Source organism: Limulus polyphemus, unplaced genomic scaffold, assembly GCF_000517525.1.
Source record: "Limulus polyphemus unplaced genomic scaffold, Limulus_polyphemus-2.1.2 Scaffold9664, whole genome shotgun sequence".
NCBI classification, from domain to species: domain Eukaryota; kingdom Metazoa; phylum Arthropoda; class Merostomata; order Xiphosura; family Limulidae; genus Limulus; species Limulus polyphemus.
This window is the reverse complement of record NW_013675274.1, coordinates 6861-22036: the sequence shown is the minus strand read 5'-3', so window position 1 is coordinate 22036 and position 15176 is coordinate 6861. Positions and strand designations below refer to the sequence as shown.

Below are 15176 nucleotides of genomic sequence, written 5' to 3'. Positions count from 1 at the left end.
AAACAACATAGATGAATAAGCTAACGTTAGGTGTCCGTTTATTTGTCTTTCATCATAAGCTAACATTAGGTGTCCATTTATTTGTTTTTAATCATAAGCTAACATTAGGTGTCCGTTTATTTGTCTTTCATCATAAGCTAACATTAGGTGTCCATTTATTTGTTTTTAATCATAAGCTAACATTAGGTGTCCGTTTATTTGTCTTTCATCATAAGCTAACATTAGGTGTCCGTTTATTTGTCTTTCATCATTAGCTAACATTAGGTGTCCGATTGTTTGTCTTTCATCATAAGCTAACATTAGGTGTCCGTTTATTTGTCTTTCATCATAAGCTAACGTTAGGTGTCCATTTATTTGTTTTTAATCATAAGCTAACATTAGGTGTCCGTTTATTTGTCTTTCATCATTAGCTAACATTAGGTGTCCGTTTATTTGTCTTTCATCATAAGCTAACGTTAGGTGTCCGTTTATTTGTCTTTCATCATAAGCTAACATTAGGTGTCCATTTATTTGTCTTTCATCATAAGCTAACATTAGGTGTCCATTTATTTGTCTTTCATCATAAGCTAACATTAGGTGTCCATTTATTTGTCTTTCATCATAAGCTAACATTAGGTGTCCGATTGTTTGTCTTTCATTGCTGGAAAGAAAATCACTTTTCAAAACATATTCAAGAACACATGGAGTCTGACCAATAATACTGATGTTTACAGAAAAATAGAGATATATGAGGTGAATTTATTTCAAACATCTAGAAACTAAAAGTATGAATTGCCAGAAAGTGACTATTTGGAATTTTTTATTTCAGAAATGAGCATCAGATTCATTAGTCAAATCTTGTGTATTATTGAACACTGGTTTTCTTTCCACCAATGAAAAGATGTACCTATGGCCAAAAAAAACTAGTCATGTTTTCTAAAATATTAACTTTAGATAAAAAAGTTATTTACAAATGTCTTTATGTATCCTCAGAAGTACACTAAATTATTAAATAACAGTAACTACTATGATTACTAGTATGTACAGGTCAACACAAATTACATACAGTTAGTTCTTGAGATTGGGTTTACAATTTTTATACGAACACAACTATTCAGAGCCAATCAATCATGTGGTGGTGAACAGAAAGTACCACTTGTTGGAGGTAGAGGATAATACAATTATCACTAGTATATACTTTATTTACGGGGATACAATACAATGATTCCATTCAACATGGTGTTATGAAGTTGTTGTCAGAGTTGTCAACTTTTCATGTTACTCTACATTGGTCATTTAGCAGTAGTACATCTTACGAATAGAAAAATACCAGATACAATATATAGAGATACTAGAAAAACTGTAGCTTTGCATTTCAGAGGTTCTAGAGGTTATGTAAATACAATGTGTAAACTGTACAATGGATAAACATATTTTTATTCTTCACATAAACAATACCTTAAACTCTAATTTGTGAGACTGACTTCATCATTACACAGACATATATTTTGTACAAAGCTTGCCAAGTTTGTGAAAATACACTTAGTAAACTTGGAATTAAAGTCCAAATGTCTTCTCCAATACAGAGTCTACCTTTTGGACCACTCCCGTGCACATTAAGTTAAAGTGCACCAACCTAAAGAGAGCTGTATTAAGTTAAATGCTTTGCTTTCGAACTGCAGAAGGAAGTGACGCAACCTTGCTTTCAACAAGAATAAGTAAAATGATTAACTGTATTTGATGTTTAAATTGACGGACTATGATCTTTATATCTGAAGAAATACTCATGATGGTATCCACGTTTAAAAATGCACCACAATTGTACAGGAAGACACATTCTACAAAGTAGGGTGTGTAGTTGCTGAATTTTTTAACAGGCAAGGAATACTTTCCAAACTATGAGAATATTTTATAAACTGAGCATTTAGAAACTTTTTATTACCTTTATATCAATCAGTGAGTAAATACAAAATGAAACTATTAACTTAGAAACTTTGTAAGTCAGCAGCTTAAGACTTTTATTTACTCAAATTATCCCAAATTATTTGACCAATGAGATAAATAGGAAAGTTATTCTTGCATAAAAAATTTCTAATACTGCAAAATTCCTTAATTTGTTGCAGGCTCCATGCCAATAAAATTGCTGACACATGAGAAGGAACATGCAGATTTATGGCAAAGTGTACTGGAGCACGCCCTAAGTGAGTGAGACGTAGTTGTCCATTCGATTTACTTTAAGATCTTACAAGTGCCGTTGATGAACACAGCTTCCATACAAAAGAGAACATACTCATTCATAGACCGAGGCCAGAACTCGATTAGGTTACTTAAAAGATAATGGTCATCTTTTTATTACTGTTGGTTTTCTTGATTACAGAATTTTACTTTTTTTATTTTAGAAAATTTAAGATCAAGTAGTACACTTGACATTCACGAGTGAGTAGAACTTAGTCAGAAACTACTTAGATCTTTAGCAAGAAGAGTTTAAATGATAACCTAGATTATCAATGTAATAGTGTTAGTATTCACCACTGATTTGTTATTACCGTTTAACTAAACATGTTTCAGTGCTTATAACTATGTTAGATAAATGTTCACATCTTGTGTTTCTTATCAACTCAAAATGCATTTGTTGGATAAAATATTTGGTAATGTTCAAATACTACCTTTAAAACAGATTAATAGGACAAGTGAATTCCCCTTGTGATTAAATTAAACAAATGTATAAAGGACATAAAAATGTACAACCTGAATATTAACATCGTAATCTGAAGGCCCATGAATGGAACCATATAGACCAAATCCAACAACAAATATTCGTCGGTCCACCATAAACCTGGAAGACAAAAACATTAGCATTTTAGCATAGAATTTACAGTAGCAGTTGTTAAAAGTGCAAATTTTGAATCTTCTGCAGGTGTTGTGTCTATATGTTATAATATTTCCTGAACTATCCACAAAGGATTCTTGAAACAATTTATACAGAAAACAGTACTGGAGGGTTTCAATTTCTCATATCTTGATTTTTTGGATTTTTAGCTAATCGTAAGATTATTGGCTCAGATAATTCATTAGCTGTTGAGTTTTTATAAGCCAAATTTTTCTAGACTTTTCTTCGTTTTATTCCCTTTTTCCCTCAAACAAAACTGGTTACTACTTTTATTCACCATCCTTACAAAATCTACAACAAGTTTCAACTTTTTATCTGGAAAGCAAATCAAGATGTTCTTAAAAATAAATGATTCAGTTATGAATGTTTTAAAACCCTATTTTGCAAAAGCTAAAACCCCAACAGTAAAAAAGTTTCAACATACCTAAATTACCTTTTACTTAGGCTTAGCAATTCACTGAATATCACATTAAAGTTTAAATAAAAAAACATAACATACCATCTGATTACCTGTATGTTTTAGGATTGGTTTAAGTCTCAAGTTTATGGAACTTTTCCACATTGAAAGATAATTCGCTACACTAAGACATGCAGCTATCACATGCAAATTTACTTCCTCTCACTATCATTAAGAGGACTTTGCAAAATCAGCGATGGATCTGTATGAATAGTAAAACTCAACCATTTCAAATTAACTCACCAATAACTGCCATGATGAATGTGATGACTGTAAGCCTTTTGCATAAAAACTACACAATACGTGAAAATGATACAGGTGAACAAAGAAACATTCATCGGCAACAGCTAGAAATGAGCAAAGTCAGGCTTCCATTTTATTTTTGTTGCAAAAAACAGTAGGTAAAACATACAATTATATCATCAAATAACTCTTCAATGATCTCATATATACACTTATACCCGATATAAATTGTTACTATTACAATAACTATACAGATCTTTACTTAAATTATTGTTTTAAGTTAAAGTTTTGATTATTACCTTATCCTGTCACTGGTGCCACTGTAACCCCAACGGCTTTCTGTTTGTTGAAATCTACATACAACTTGTTCTTTGCCTGTGAGAATACATGATCGGGGAATATCAGGAAAGTTGATGGTTGGTTTAGGATTGACAGTAAAATACAAAAAGAGCGATACCACTTCCCGATCACACAGTATTCCTGCCTGAGCGGGTCCAACGGCAAACTCCTCTACTGTCATCAATGGAAATCTAATCAAACGGATCGCAGTACCAAGCACTGTCCTCTGGTTTTCTGGGTTCACTGGGAGATTCTGACGTACGCACTCCTGCTCTGCCCATCTTTAATTAGAAAATAAAACAGAGCCACTAATAAATAAATCTTTAAACGACCAGGAAATTAAGAAAAAACTCTAACTCTGCCCACCTTCAGTTAAAAAGCAACACAACAATAAACTTTGATTGATAGAAAGTATCACAATAAAAAAAAAGTTGCCAAAACAAATACATTTTTCATTCTCAATTCTTTAAACCCATAACTTTTTGCACATTCTGTAGGAATTATTTTCATGATTTCCTAATAATTATTACCATATCATATAAAACAAAAATTTTCTTTATTTTGTGGATAATAACATGGTTTGGATTAGTTTTCAGCCAAAGAGGCCAGACGCTGGAAGTGTCCCCTCGGGTTACTATTACGGCCATAACAAGAAACAACAAATATCAGTTTTTATAAAAGCAACAAAATTAATGTAGAAAATTTATACATTTAAATCATAGAAATGCAAAATAATTAAAGCAACATTGTTTTATGTTACTATAAGCAGAAGTCAAAAGTACAACAGAATATAAAACAACAACAAAATAATGATGAAAAGGTCAAATAACTCTATATGGTATTTTATTAAGTTTTTAAGTTATTATTTATTATATAAAAACAGATTTTTAAGCATCTTGAAGATACATCTGTGACATATATATATATATATATTTGGCTCTGTAATAATAATAATAATAGAAAAAATATTGTTTTAATCAAAATCAACTGTATATACATATGTATTCTAGTGTAATAGCAACAAATGTGAAAATCAGTTTAGAATATAACTTATTAACAAATCCTTGAATTATTTCATATACTTATATATGCATTTGTGGTGAACTGATTTCCCTGCAAGGATCAGGAAAGCGGGTAAACTTGCCCTCTAATTCCAGTTCACATTGTTACCTTGTGATCTTTGTTCATTCACACCAATGGCTAACTGTAGCATTCAGACACTGTCAATTCGGCCAACAAAGGATATTACAGTCCTGATCCTTTCAACCCAGATGCTATATGTTACTGCAATATCCTCTTGGGCAGAATAGACATCTATAAAGAACAAAGTAGCTAGAACACGGCAATCTCAACAACTTTCTGGACCACGTGTTTATGCTAAAACTACATAAAAATTAAATGAATAAAATTTTTTCAAAACTTCTCTATTACTAAAGCAGGTAGAAAACATGATATGCCTGCATATCTCATGTATATACACCACACACATACAGAAAAGTGCAAAAGTTACTACACAGTTGGTACTAGATGGTTTGTACAGTTGGTATTACACAGTTTGTATTAAAGAAAATATGAAAACAACTGAAACCAATTCAATTATTTTTTTTCAGAGAAAGACATTAGAAATTAAACTATGTTCCAACTGAAATAACTATGTACACATTTTTGCCCTACCCTGTATATAAAATGCATAAAATAAAAAAATTTCCAAAATTCCCCCAATCTGTTTTTGAATACCTATTGTACAAGTCTGGTCAATATCCATTCATTTTGTTTTGAAACATCCTGTACATATGGTTTGGGAAAGATTTTCTATGTACTAGTGACCTTTTTTGATGTTCATCTTTGACCCACAACCTTCAAAAGTTAATCAGGTCTAGAAAATTATATGTAACCCTGATATACCCCGTCCACAAGATTGGAACATACAGATGAACAGACAAGCAAACCAATATGCTCCATTCTGCCTCACAGTTGGGGTATAACTATACATAATTACAATCAAATATCTAAAACTTGAATATCCTACCTTCTTGATTTGTTGAGGTATCAATAAATGTGCCAAACCCACAGAGTAGCCCTCCACCCTTTCTATCTGAGTTTCAAGAATGTTTTCTAATCAACCTTACATGATGTATGGATATTTTTATAATGAACACAAAGAGCAGTTCCTACTCTATATATAAATCTTGAGATTCATCGTTTACTTTTCCTGCTTTAAAGGGTTAGTCAGGTGAATTGTTTGGCATGTGATGATCGTACTTGTTTCTCCTAATGGTTAAGGAATGTTTTTAACCTATTTATAACTTACCTAGGAAGCCAGATAAATTAGTTTAAGGACATTCTATTCTAGTGACTGATATATATATATTTATTCTATCAAATGCATATTTGAAAAGTACATGAATGTAAATGAGCTCAACTAAGCAGTAAGTACTACAAATCCTTGTTTCTGTTCATTGTTATATATTTTAAGAAAAGTAATTAAAATACAAATATTAGAATCTTCTCAGCTTAGCATAACAAAATTTAAGTAAAATAACATGTAACAATAGTACTTTCTCTCTCTGAATTGATCAATAGCCAATGTCTTTATGGGCATGTTATTTACTTTTTGATACAAAAAATTGGTTTATTCTTATTAATATATATATATTTCTTTTTTATATTTCAACAGCTATGAAGCAAAATATAAATACGTTTTACATCACTATTCAAAAATATGTTTATCAGACTATTAACTAAGCTTTATTTTACAATTGTTATATTTATATGAATGGAATTAAGTCCATATTCAAGTTATTTTACTTGCACTTACAGAATATTCATCAAGTTTTGTACAGAGAATTTAAATGGGGCAAATGTTGGTGTATTCTTAAAGTTTGATATCAGCCTACAAGTACTTACCTATCTAAGAAGTCCTAGTTACTAATTTTATTTTGTTTTGTGAGAGAGCAGGTCAATAACTACTGTGTTCAATGTTCTAAGCAAGCCTACAAAGATACAAACTGTCTATATCAGCCAGCCATTTCTTCTAAATAAATACATAAAATCTAGATTGTATAATACCTAGTTAAACTACTATGTCATCCATTTTTAAAAATTTAGACAATTTTTTAAAATACATATATGTTATATATAATATTTTAAATATCCCTTTAAATCTTGGTGTCCCTACATAACGGAACACAGGGCAACAGTTCAAGTGACTCAGCACACTTATGGCTGTAAGAAAGAGATTTCTTGAGTTTGAATCAGAATAAAGTTCTCCTTAAGCCTTATATTGTCATATTTGTTAACTGCAATGTTCAATCTTTTAAAACCTTCTATTATTAACACATTAAAGGATAACCTTTAAATCCACATTATAATACGCCCTAATGAGGTTTTAAATCACAGAAATGGTTAACAGTCAATATTACGATTAATCCTAATGAGGTTTTAAAATGCAGACATGGTTAGCTAACCCTAAACTATCTAAGGAACGTTAGAGTTGGGCAGCAATCTCTTTCTGCTTTACTCATGTTAGTTCATGAGTGTACAGTCGAGTATGAATATATTTATGGTGCAATATACCACAAGGAAGAACCTGCAAGCAGACTTGTGAAACCCCCATCTCAACAGTGAGCATAATAGACTTTATAAATCCTATGGTGTGGATTTTGGACATCACTATACCTGGACAGGCACCAATCGCCACAGAGCAGGATCCATAACATGTGAAGTAGGCCCCTGAAAAACAATCAAATAGAAATATCTTACCCACTCAAGAGTTGTACTGATGTGTGGAGAGCAGCTACAAGGGGAAGATGATATCCGGCTGAGCAGGAAACCACCAAATGGTGCAAGTAACGTGATACAAAGGTGTGGGTAGTGGTCTAGGTGATGGCCTGTATAATCTCCTCCACAGTAAGATTGAAATGAGCACGCAAGGACACTAGAAGGTGACAGATCTGATGGGACAAAACACAGAACAATTGGTAAGATTCAGGAAAAAAGGGAGTGAGAGACACGGAAGGGTGCTGTGCTCAACAAGTAACACTGTGAAGCATGGACCAGACACAAGAGATCAGAGCAGGAGGAAATATTGGAAGGAAAAAAAAAGGGTGAAGGCAAAATCTCCTTGATGTTTTGGGAAGGAAGGAACAGTCGGGATATTAAATGAAAATAGGTTTTATGGTACAGAAAGCAGTGAACATTGATGGCGAACAAACCCAACAGGTAACAGCCAAAAGGAGAAGGAAAGCTCTTCAAGGAAAGGTGATATAAGGACATGGGGCTAGCCGTTTAAAGGGAGGAAGGGAAAAGGCAGGGAGAAAAACATTTAAATTACAGTCTGGCAACTTAGTGGTACAAGGAAGACAATGGAGATGCATAGATGAAATAAAAGGAAAATAAATGGAGAGGAAACACACGGCAAAAACAAAAGGTAGATCATAGGGCCGCCAAAAGCCTGCAATATTTGAAATGGACAGACCCATGTCAAACAAACATGTAAAAATCAGATATCTGAGGAAGGGAAGGTGATGAAAGGGAGAATCCATGCCGGATGTGCCAATGATGCAATTTTCTCCACACACATTGATACACTGACATGGAGAAGAAATGGACAGAGTGAGACAACAAGGATGCTACACTTGTTGATAGTCCCAATCCCCTCGCAAGGGACAGGACAAAAGCCATGCATGAAGTTGGAGTGCATGAATGGAGGGATGAAGCACTCCTGAGCATGGTTGCTGGAGGAGGGACTGGAAAAGGGAGAGGTAATGAAGGAAGTTCCTGGAGAAGAGACAAACCATGGCTGAGCCAGCTAGAAAGGAGCCACAAGGACTTGACATGGAGTGGATGAGAGAAATTACTTAGGGTAGAAGATAAATGGGAGGGTATGTATAAAAGAAGAGGTCCTTCCAATCTTAGCTGAACACATCCATGGCCAAAGCCAAAGGAGACTAAAAGAAAGAAAGTTTGGCATTCAAACGAGTGGCAAATGCAAACAGGTGAGGAGTATCCAACTGAGAACATAGCTATCGGAATATCTGGGGGTCAAGAGAGAGATCATTCTGTGGGTAGATCCTTGTTGGGATAGGAAACACGAACCATGACAAGATTGAGTACACCTAATATGTGGCAAGCCAGCAAATGAATTTGATGCCTGTGAGCCCAGAATAGGAGCTATAGAGTGCAGGAACATAAGAACTGGGTGCCCACTTTGCAGCTTATGTAATAGACAATAGAAATTGAACTATTGCCCAATGAACAGCAAGGAGTTCCAAAAGGTTGATGTGTAGACCCAATTCCTTCCAAGACTAACAGCCTGAGATCCCCCATGTATTGCAGCACGCACTCCATCTTGACAACGAGGCATATGTGAAGACATGGTTATCTGGATGGGGAGGAGGAATAGGTACTGCCACTGCCATGTTGTTCCTGTATAACCACCAGCAGAAGTCAGAATGAAGGAATATCTGTAAATCCAGAGGGTCCATGATGAGGTGCCACTGATCTTGTAGTACCCACAAATGCATGTGGGCATGGCCCAGAGGTACAAGAGCCTTCAGTGATGCTCAAGTCTCCCAAAAGAGACAGAATGTCTCGCATTGGAAGAGAAGGTGCTGATATTGCTCTGTAAGCTACAAACTCCACAGCTTGCAATCGAAGAGGAGAAGGCTGGGCTTGATTGAGATGAGAGTTGAAAAAAAATTCCCCAGAAGAACAAAATTGGGTGGATAAAGTATTTCCCCACCGTGATAATCCACCCCACCCAAGCAGCTTCTCAGATGAGAAGTTGGGTGTCTAAGACACTATGAAGGATAGAGCCAGAAGAAACCAGATGTCCATATAAAGAGGGAGAGTGAGAATGCAAAATCGTAGGAATCAGTCAAACGACTAGACAACCAGACAGAAAGTGTAGGGTGCCGATGCCAGCCTGAAAGGAAGAGCTCAGAAATGATAAATGAGATCCTGACAGACAAAACATAGATAATGACATGAGGCAACAGGGATGTGAAGATAAGCGTTGAACACATCGAATTGCATCATTCAAAGCCCTGGAAGAAAGGCCCATATGAGAGATGGGTAGGATTCCATGGTGAACAGAGGCACGTCAAGGAAGCAATTCAGATGGGAGAGATCAAAAACAGGATGCCAATACATGGTCTTCTTGAGGATAACAAAAAGTCAGGAATATAATCCTGAAAGTACAAGAGAGACCTGTTTCATGGCACCCTTGATTAGAAGGTCTTGAACTGCTTCTGTGATATGCTGGCAGGAAACAGGATCTTGAGGGAGGGGAAAGGGACTGGGACAGAAGGAAGAGGAGGGAGAGTACTTCTAACAAAACTTAAATGACTCAAGAGTTTGCTGAATGATGATATACAAATGCATGAGCCTCTGCAGTAGGTGGGGGTGAAGCATACTAATCCCTGCACATAACTGGTCTGCAAAACGTTTGGCATGGATCCCAATATTAGGCAAAGGGGGGAAATTAAAAACTCAGAAATAGCTGCTGCAGTAAATAACAAAGGGGAGGGATCAAATGACATAAATGACAAAGACAAAACACAACATAGTTGTTGATAGTCATTGTAGTCATAATAGTAAATTGCGAGTTCAAAAATATTGACTGACTACTGGTAATTAAGTGATAAATAGAATTCACAATCAAATAAAGTAATCCAACTTGATAGTGGATTATAAACAATACTTTGAGAATGTTCAAAATACACTAAAGAAAAAAACTTAAATCAAGCACTAGAGGGTATCAGCTGCGATAGGAGGGTTTGTTGCACTCCTATTGGTGGAGGACCATCGCATATTGGGAGGATAGGTTATATATATACAAGACAATTCTTATCCTGTTCAAACTCTAAATCAAAAGTTTCCAATAAATTACAATAATAAACATATCTAAGTCTTTTTCACCTACTTTGAAATTACACCTGTATATAAATCTAAATGTCTTACTAAACATAATAATATACTATATGGATTTACATTTTTGGATACAAATGTTTAACATTAGTCTGCATTTCATAAACCTAAAAACAAGTTATAAATATGACCTGTAAGTTCACATTCTTAAGCCATTTTTTAAGTATCCCACTTAACCAGTATTTGAATAAAAGAAAATGTAACACTACCTGACAACTGCATTGAATAGCTTTGCTTCCCTGATTCGGAGAGTGTCTCTCTCTAAAACAGCACAAAGAGTGTCGTGATCAATGTCTGTAAATCCTTCTGCAGCTAGTGCTTCAGAGGTACATTTGTCGATGGTTTCGAGGCAGAGAGCAGCAAGTTGCGGTTCATCAAACAATCGCGCTTGGGTTAGGAGCATAAAGGCATTGTCACTACTCAGATTAGACTTTAAAAAATCCACACAAGCTTTTTCTAAAGCAGGAACAGCATATTTTTTGGCTGTGTACAATGTTGTCATTACAGTTTCTGGACCAATCTGAACCTCATCAGAGTATAAAAACCTAAGTAGAGCCAAAAAAGCTGCAGGTTCAACATCAGGGAGGTCTATTTCATCTGAGCTTGTTGCCATGGCACCATTAAACATAGCATCGAATACAGCACTACCAACAGAAAGAACGAATTTGTGAGCTGGAATTCTCTGCAGCTGAGCTCCTTTTCCTACAATAAAATGTACATCACTCAAGATTTCTTTATTAAAAATAAAGGCCAATCTTTCTTTGACTGTGGCTTTGCTTGCTTGCCAATTGAACAGAACATGTCCACCATAATTAAGTGAACCTGGAGTGTTATTTATGGATGCTACTACTTCGTCATCTTCATGTCTACAGTATGTAATCACGTTATCCCTCTCTCGCTGATTGTTCCTGGAATTAACAGGCACCTCCCGTCCACTTATGTTAATGGGCTGGGAGTTGGATATTCCAGAAGCCATGCTGTTCGCACAACTTCTGAAACTGACACTGAGGGGCTCCAGATCTAAGTATGAATCTGAAGAAAAAAAAAAGAAATGGCTGAATCATACTCCTCATATTTCACTTTACAAAGTATTATTTTAACTAAATTTAGGTTTCAGACACATGGAAACTAAAATAATTAACTTCTGTAACTTGAGAAATGTAATAATAACTTTGTTTCAGTGGAACTTTAGGCAGAGTAAACATAGTAGAAGAGAAGAGGAGAATAATGTTTTGGCTTCTATACTGATGCCTTTTTATGTTAACAGATATTTGCAGTTCTTAACTCCAATAATAATTCTAACATATCTTTAGCAAATAGTTTACCAGCCAGTTAATATCTGGTCAGATATTCATTACTAAATCTTTCTGTTCCAATTCTTAAAGTGCTATATCAATATGGCTGTTTTTATTTTTTGGTTTTGTTAAGTTTGACTAGTCTATATTATTGTTATCAACCATGATTTTCTGCAGTGAGGTTTTGGTTCAAGACATCTAACAGTCATAAAATTATAATATAAATGGATTACTACAAGTTTTCCTAAATGAGATATAAATAACATTATATGTACATCTTACATGTACTGTCTTTAGCTTTAGAGGAAGTGTTACCTTCCAATGCATAGCCTTCCTACTGTGATCATTATATATAAACAAACACAGGAAATTAATTCACTTCAACAATATTAACTCTTTTAAGTAGTATAAAAACGTTTTTGAAATCTTTAATAAATTGAATTTGTTACATACTGAATCTAAACAACCAAAAATATGAATAAAAATCCACTAACCCACTGATTAATTCAACTTGAGAATAGCCATTTACATACATTTATTAAACAAAGTTATGACAACATCAGAAAGTAAACTATTCTACAAGCTTATAATTCTCAACTGAAACTAAAAATCATTTTTAAGTTGAGTTGAAAGTTAGAGCTCCAACCTTTTATTCATAGTATTTAAGTTTGTGTTTCCAACCTTTTCACCCACCACTCAAACAGGCCAAACTGAAATGAGTTTCATATCCCAAACAATTCTGAGCCAAATCTCTTTCAATTCTTCTACATTCCAAAAAAAAAACAAGTCTGAAGCTCTAAGTTGCTTCTACAAACTAAATTATTTAAGCCAGATAAAATTCTTGTAGCCCAAATCTACAGTCCCTCCATGTTTGCATTCGTTCTCAAGTGAGGGGACCAAAGTTTCACACACCTACATGCACTCTAAATAAGGTCTCCCCATTTTCGATGACGAGAAACTCACTTTGAGACTAATAATGGTTGGAGACGGCTTGAATAGGTAATGAAGAAAAACTTTAATATAAGTTCAACATAACAGCAAATGTACAATGTTTAGACAAGGTTTTGTCATCATAAGTTTTTCTTTATTGCCCATTCAAGCCATCTCAAACCATTAAAGGTCTCCCCAGTCTTACAAAAGTAGGATTGAAATATTTTGGTGATAAATGTATCCAGCTTGATTATCTAAAAGAGTGTATAAACAACTTAATATTATGAAATAAAATTATATCTAGTTTTTATTGGAAACATTAACTTACAAAATCAGCTAACCCTTTTCATAAATTGATTCAGACAGACAAGTATAAAACTTGAAGCTGGAGAAATTTATTTTTACAGTACTATTATAAGAGATTCTGTATTAAATACAGGTTGGACTGCACGACACACTGAAATTGTGCCCAGTTTTTACTGTCATAAGCTAAATTTTCGAAAATGATATGCAAAAAAAAAGCTTTATATTTATCATAAATTATACAAGTCACTTTTCTACTTAAACATAAATTTTGAATTCTAAACTGAAAATCCAGAAAACTGGGATTTCCGTTCTTATTTTCACTTTCCAACCAGGAGACTGAAATAGATGATGGAACTAGGATTTATGGAACCCCAAACAGGTGGCAATACTAACCTTCTTGTTTGCAAGTTCAAAATTCCTACAAATAGAATCAATATTACTATTTATTCTTTTTAATGCAGCTAAAGAACGAAAATTTGACTACACCTCCTTTTAAAAACAATCTGAAACCAAATGTAAACTAAAAAAGTTGTTTAATTACATTTTGAAATTTTTACAAATACAAAGCATATATAAAAATAAAAAGACAAATATTTTGAAACTTCAAAACATTTCTTTAATGGTCTAGAAACGTAGAACTTTGATGGACGTTTTTAGAAGTGGGAGGGTACAACTGTTTGGGTGCGTAAAACTTCAACATACTATATAGCATTAATTTGTATTTAGCCCATTTAACACTTTGGAGCTAACCCTAAATTGTAGGTTTGACAATACTTTGATCAAATGAACTTATATTGCCAAGCCTAACTGATTTTTAAAAACAAATAACGTGAAGTACGTAAGTAGATTCGAGAGCTAAATCTGCGCACAAATAACAGTTTTACTTTTACTAGTTTTAATTATGAGTTACGTTACCATTCTGCATTCTAACTTTATCGTAATTGAACTGAAATATCACAGCATATTGAAATGTTCATTAAATATCGTATAATATATATATATTCTTTACCCTACAATTTACTTTATTGTACAATGTTATTATTAATGATATTTTCTACCTGCTTTAACGCAAGCTTCGGGTTTAAGGGTTAGGCTACTTTATAACGATAATATATCGACGATACGAAGCTAATCCTTCCTAAAGAGAGAATTAGGTACAGTAAACATACCATAGGGACTAGTCAGGGGTAGTCCTACTTTAGACCAAAATTTTAATTATTATTACTTTAAAGTAAGAGGCAAAAAAATATAATAACATCACCATTAAAACAACATTAGGATCACAAAAAACTGTGACAATTTTCTTACTTACTTCTAATCCTAGTTTAATTCCTATTTTTACAACGCCATTTTTTAACCACCGCACTTTAAAATCGTAGCAAATTATACTTGTTTTTCAATCACTTGATTTAATTATCATACACTAAATTTCTTGTTAATAATACTATATATTTTCGTTTGATAAAATATTATACGAAAAACGTTGAAAGAAACAAAGTATCGCTATTAATAATTTCAATAGTTGATTCAAAATATGTAATCAACGATAAGATCACTATTACGAATTTCACAACGTAACATGGAATAAGTAAAATAGTTTTAAAAGTTAAAGTTTTCAATAATTTTATTCATGTTAGAAATTGATAAATCTCTTATCATGTCAACACATAGCTAAGAACCAGGTAGTGGAACACTTTCGGGATGTGTGTCTCGAAATTAACCTAAATCTTACATATTAGCAGACAAATAATAATAATAATGTCACGTCTCTGTGTTCGTTTGTTAATTTTCCGTAGAAATTCTTTCC

The 15176-nt window shown here is 33.7% G+C and overlaps 1 protein-coding gene across 4 annotated transcripts; it reads right to left on the bottom strand.

Annotated features, from left to right (window-relative positions):
* Positions 1-2676: 2676 nt before the first annotated feature.
* Positions 2677-14820, bottom strand: LOC106476027 (BTB/POZ domain-containing protein 2-like). Of its 4 annotated transcripts, XR_002609051.1 has the most exons (5): positions 14682-14820; positions 11048-11870; positions 3869-4189; positions 3570-3673; positions 2728-2815 (listed from the first exon to the last, which is right to left on the bottom strand). XR_002609051.1 is itself a non-coding variant. In XM_013936697.2 (4 exons), the coding sequence occupies exons 2-4, from the start codon at positions 11812-11814 to the stop codon at positions 2692-2694; spliced, it is 1212 nt and encodes a 403-aa protein (XP_013792151.1). In that variant the 5' UTR covers positions 11815-11870; positions 14682-14820; the 3' UTR covers positions 2677-2691. The 4 variants fall into 4 exon arrangements, 3 of the variants coding, with proteins under 3 accessions (XP_013792151.1, XP_013792152.1, XP_022235720.1); XM_013936697.2 differs by lacking the exon at positions 3570-3673 and having other exon boundaries at positions 2677-2815; XM_013936698.2 differs by lacking the exons at positions 3570-3673; positions 14682-14820 and adding an exon at positions 14428-14513 and having other exon boundaries at positions 2677-2815.
* Between the last annotated feature and the right edge of the window lie 356 nt (positions 14821-15176).

Excerpts from the sequence above, each read along its gene's own strand:
- LOC106476027 (XM_013936697.2), bottom strand. The coding sequence starts at position 11,814 with ATGGCTTCTGGAATATCCAACTCCCAGCCCATTAACATAAGTGGACGG. Across the intron at positions 4,190-11,047 it reads CTATTCAATGCAGTTGTCAG|ATGGGCAGAGCAGGAGTGCG; the intron begins GTAGTGTTACAT and ends TTCTAATTAAAG. Across the intron at positions 2,816-3,868 it reads GGCACCAGTGACAGGATAAG|GTTTATGGTGGACCGACGAA; the intron begins GTAATAATCAAA and ends TTTGTCTTCCAG.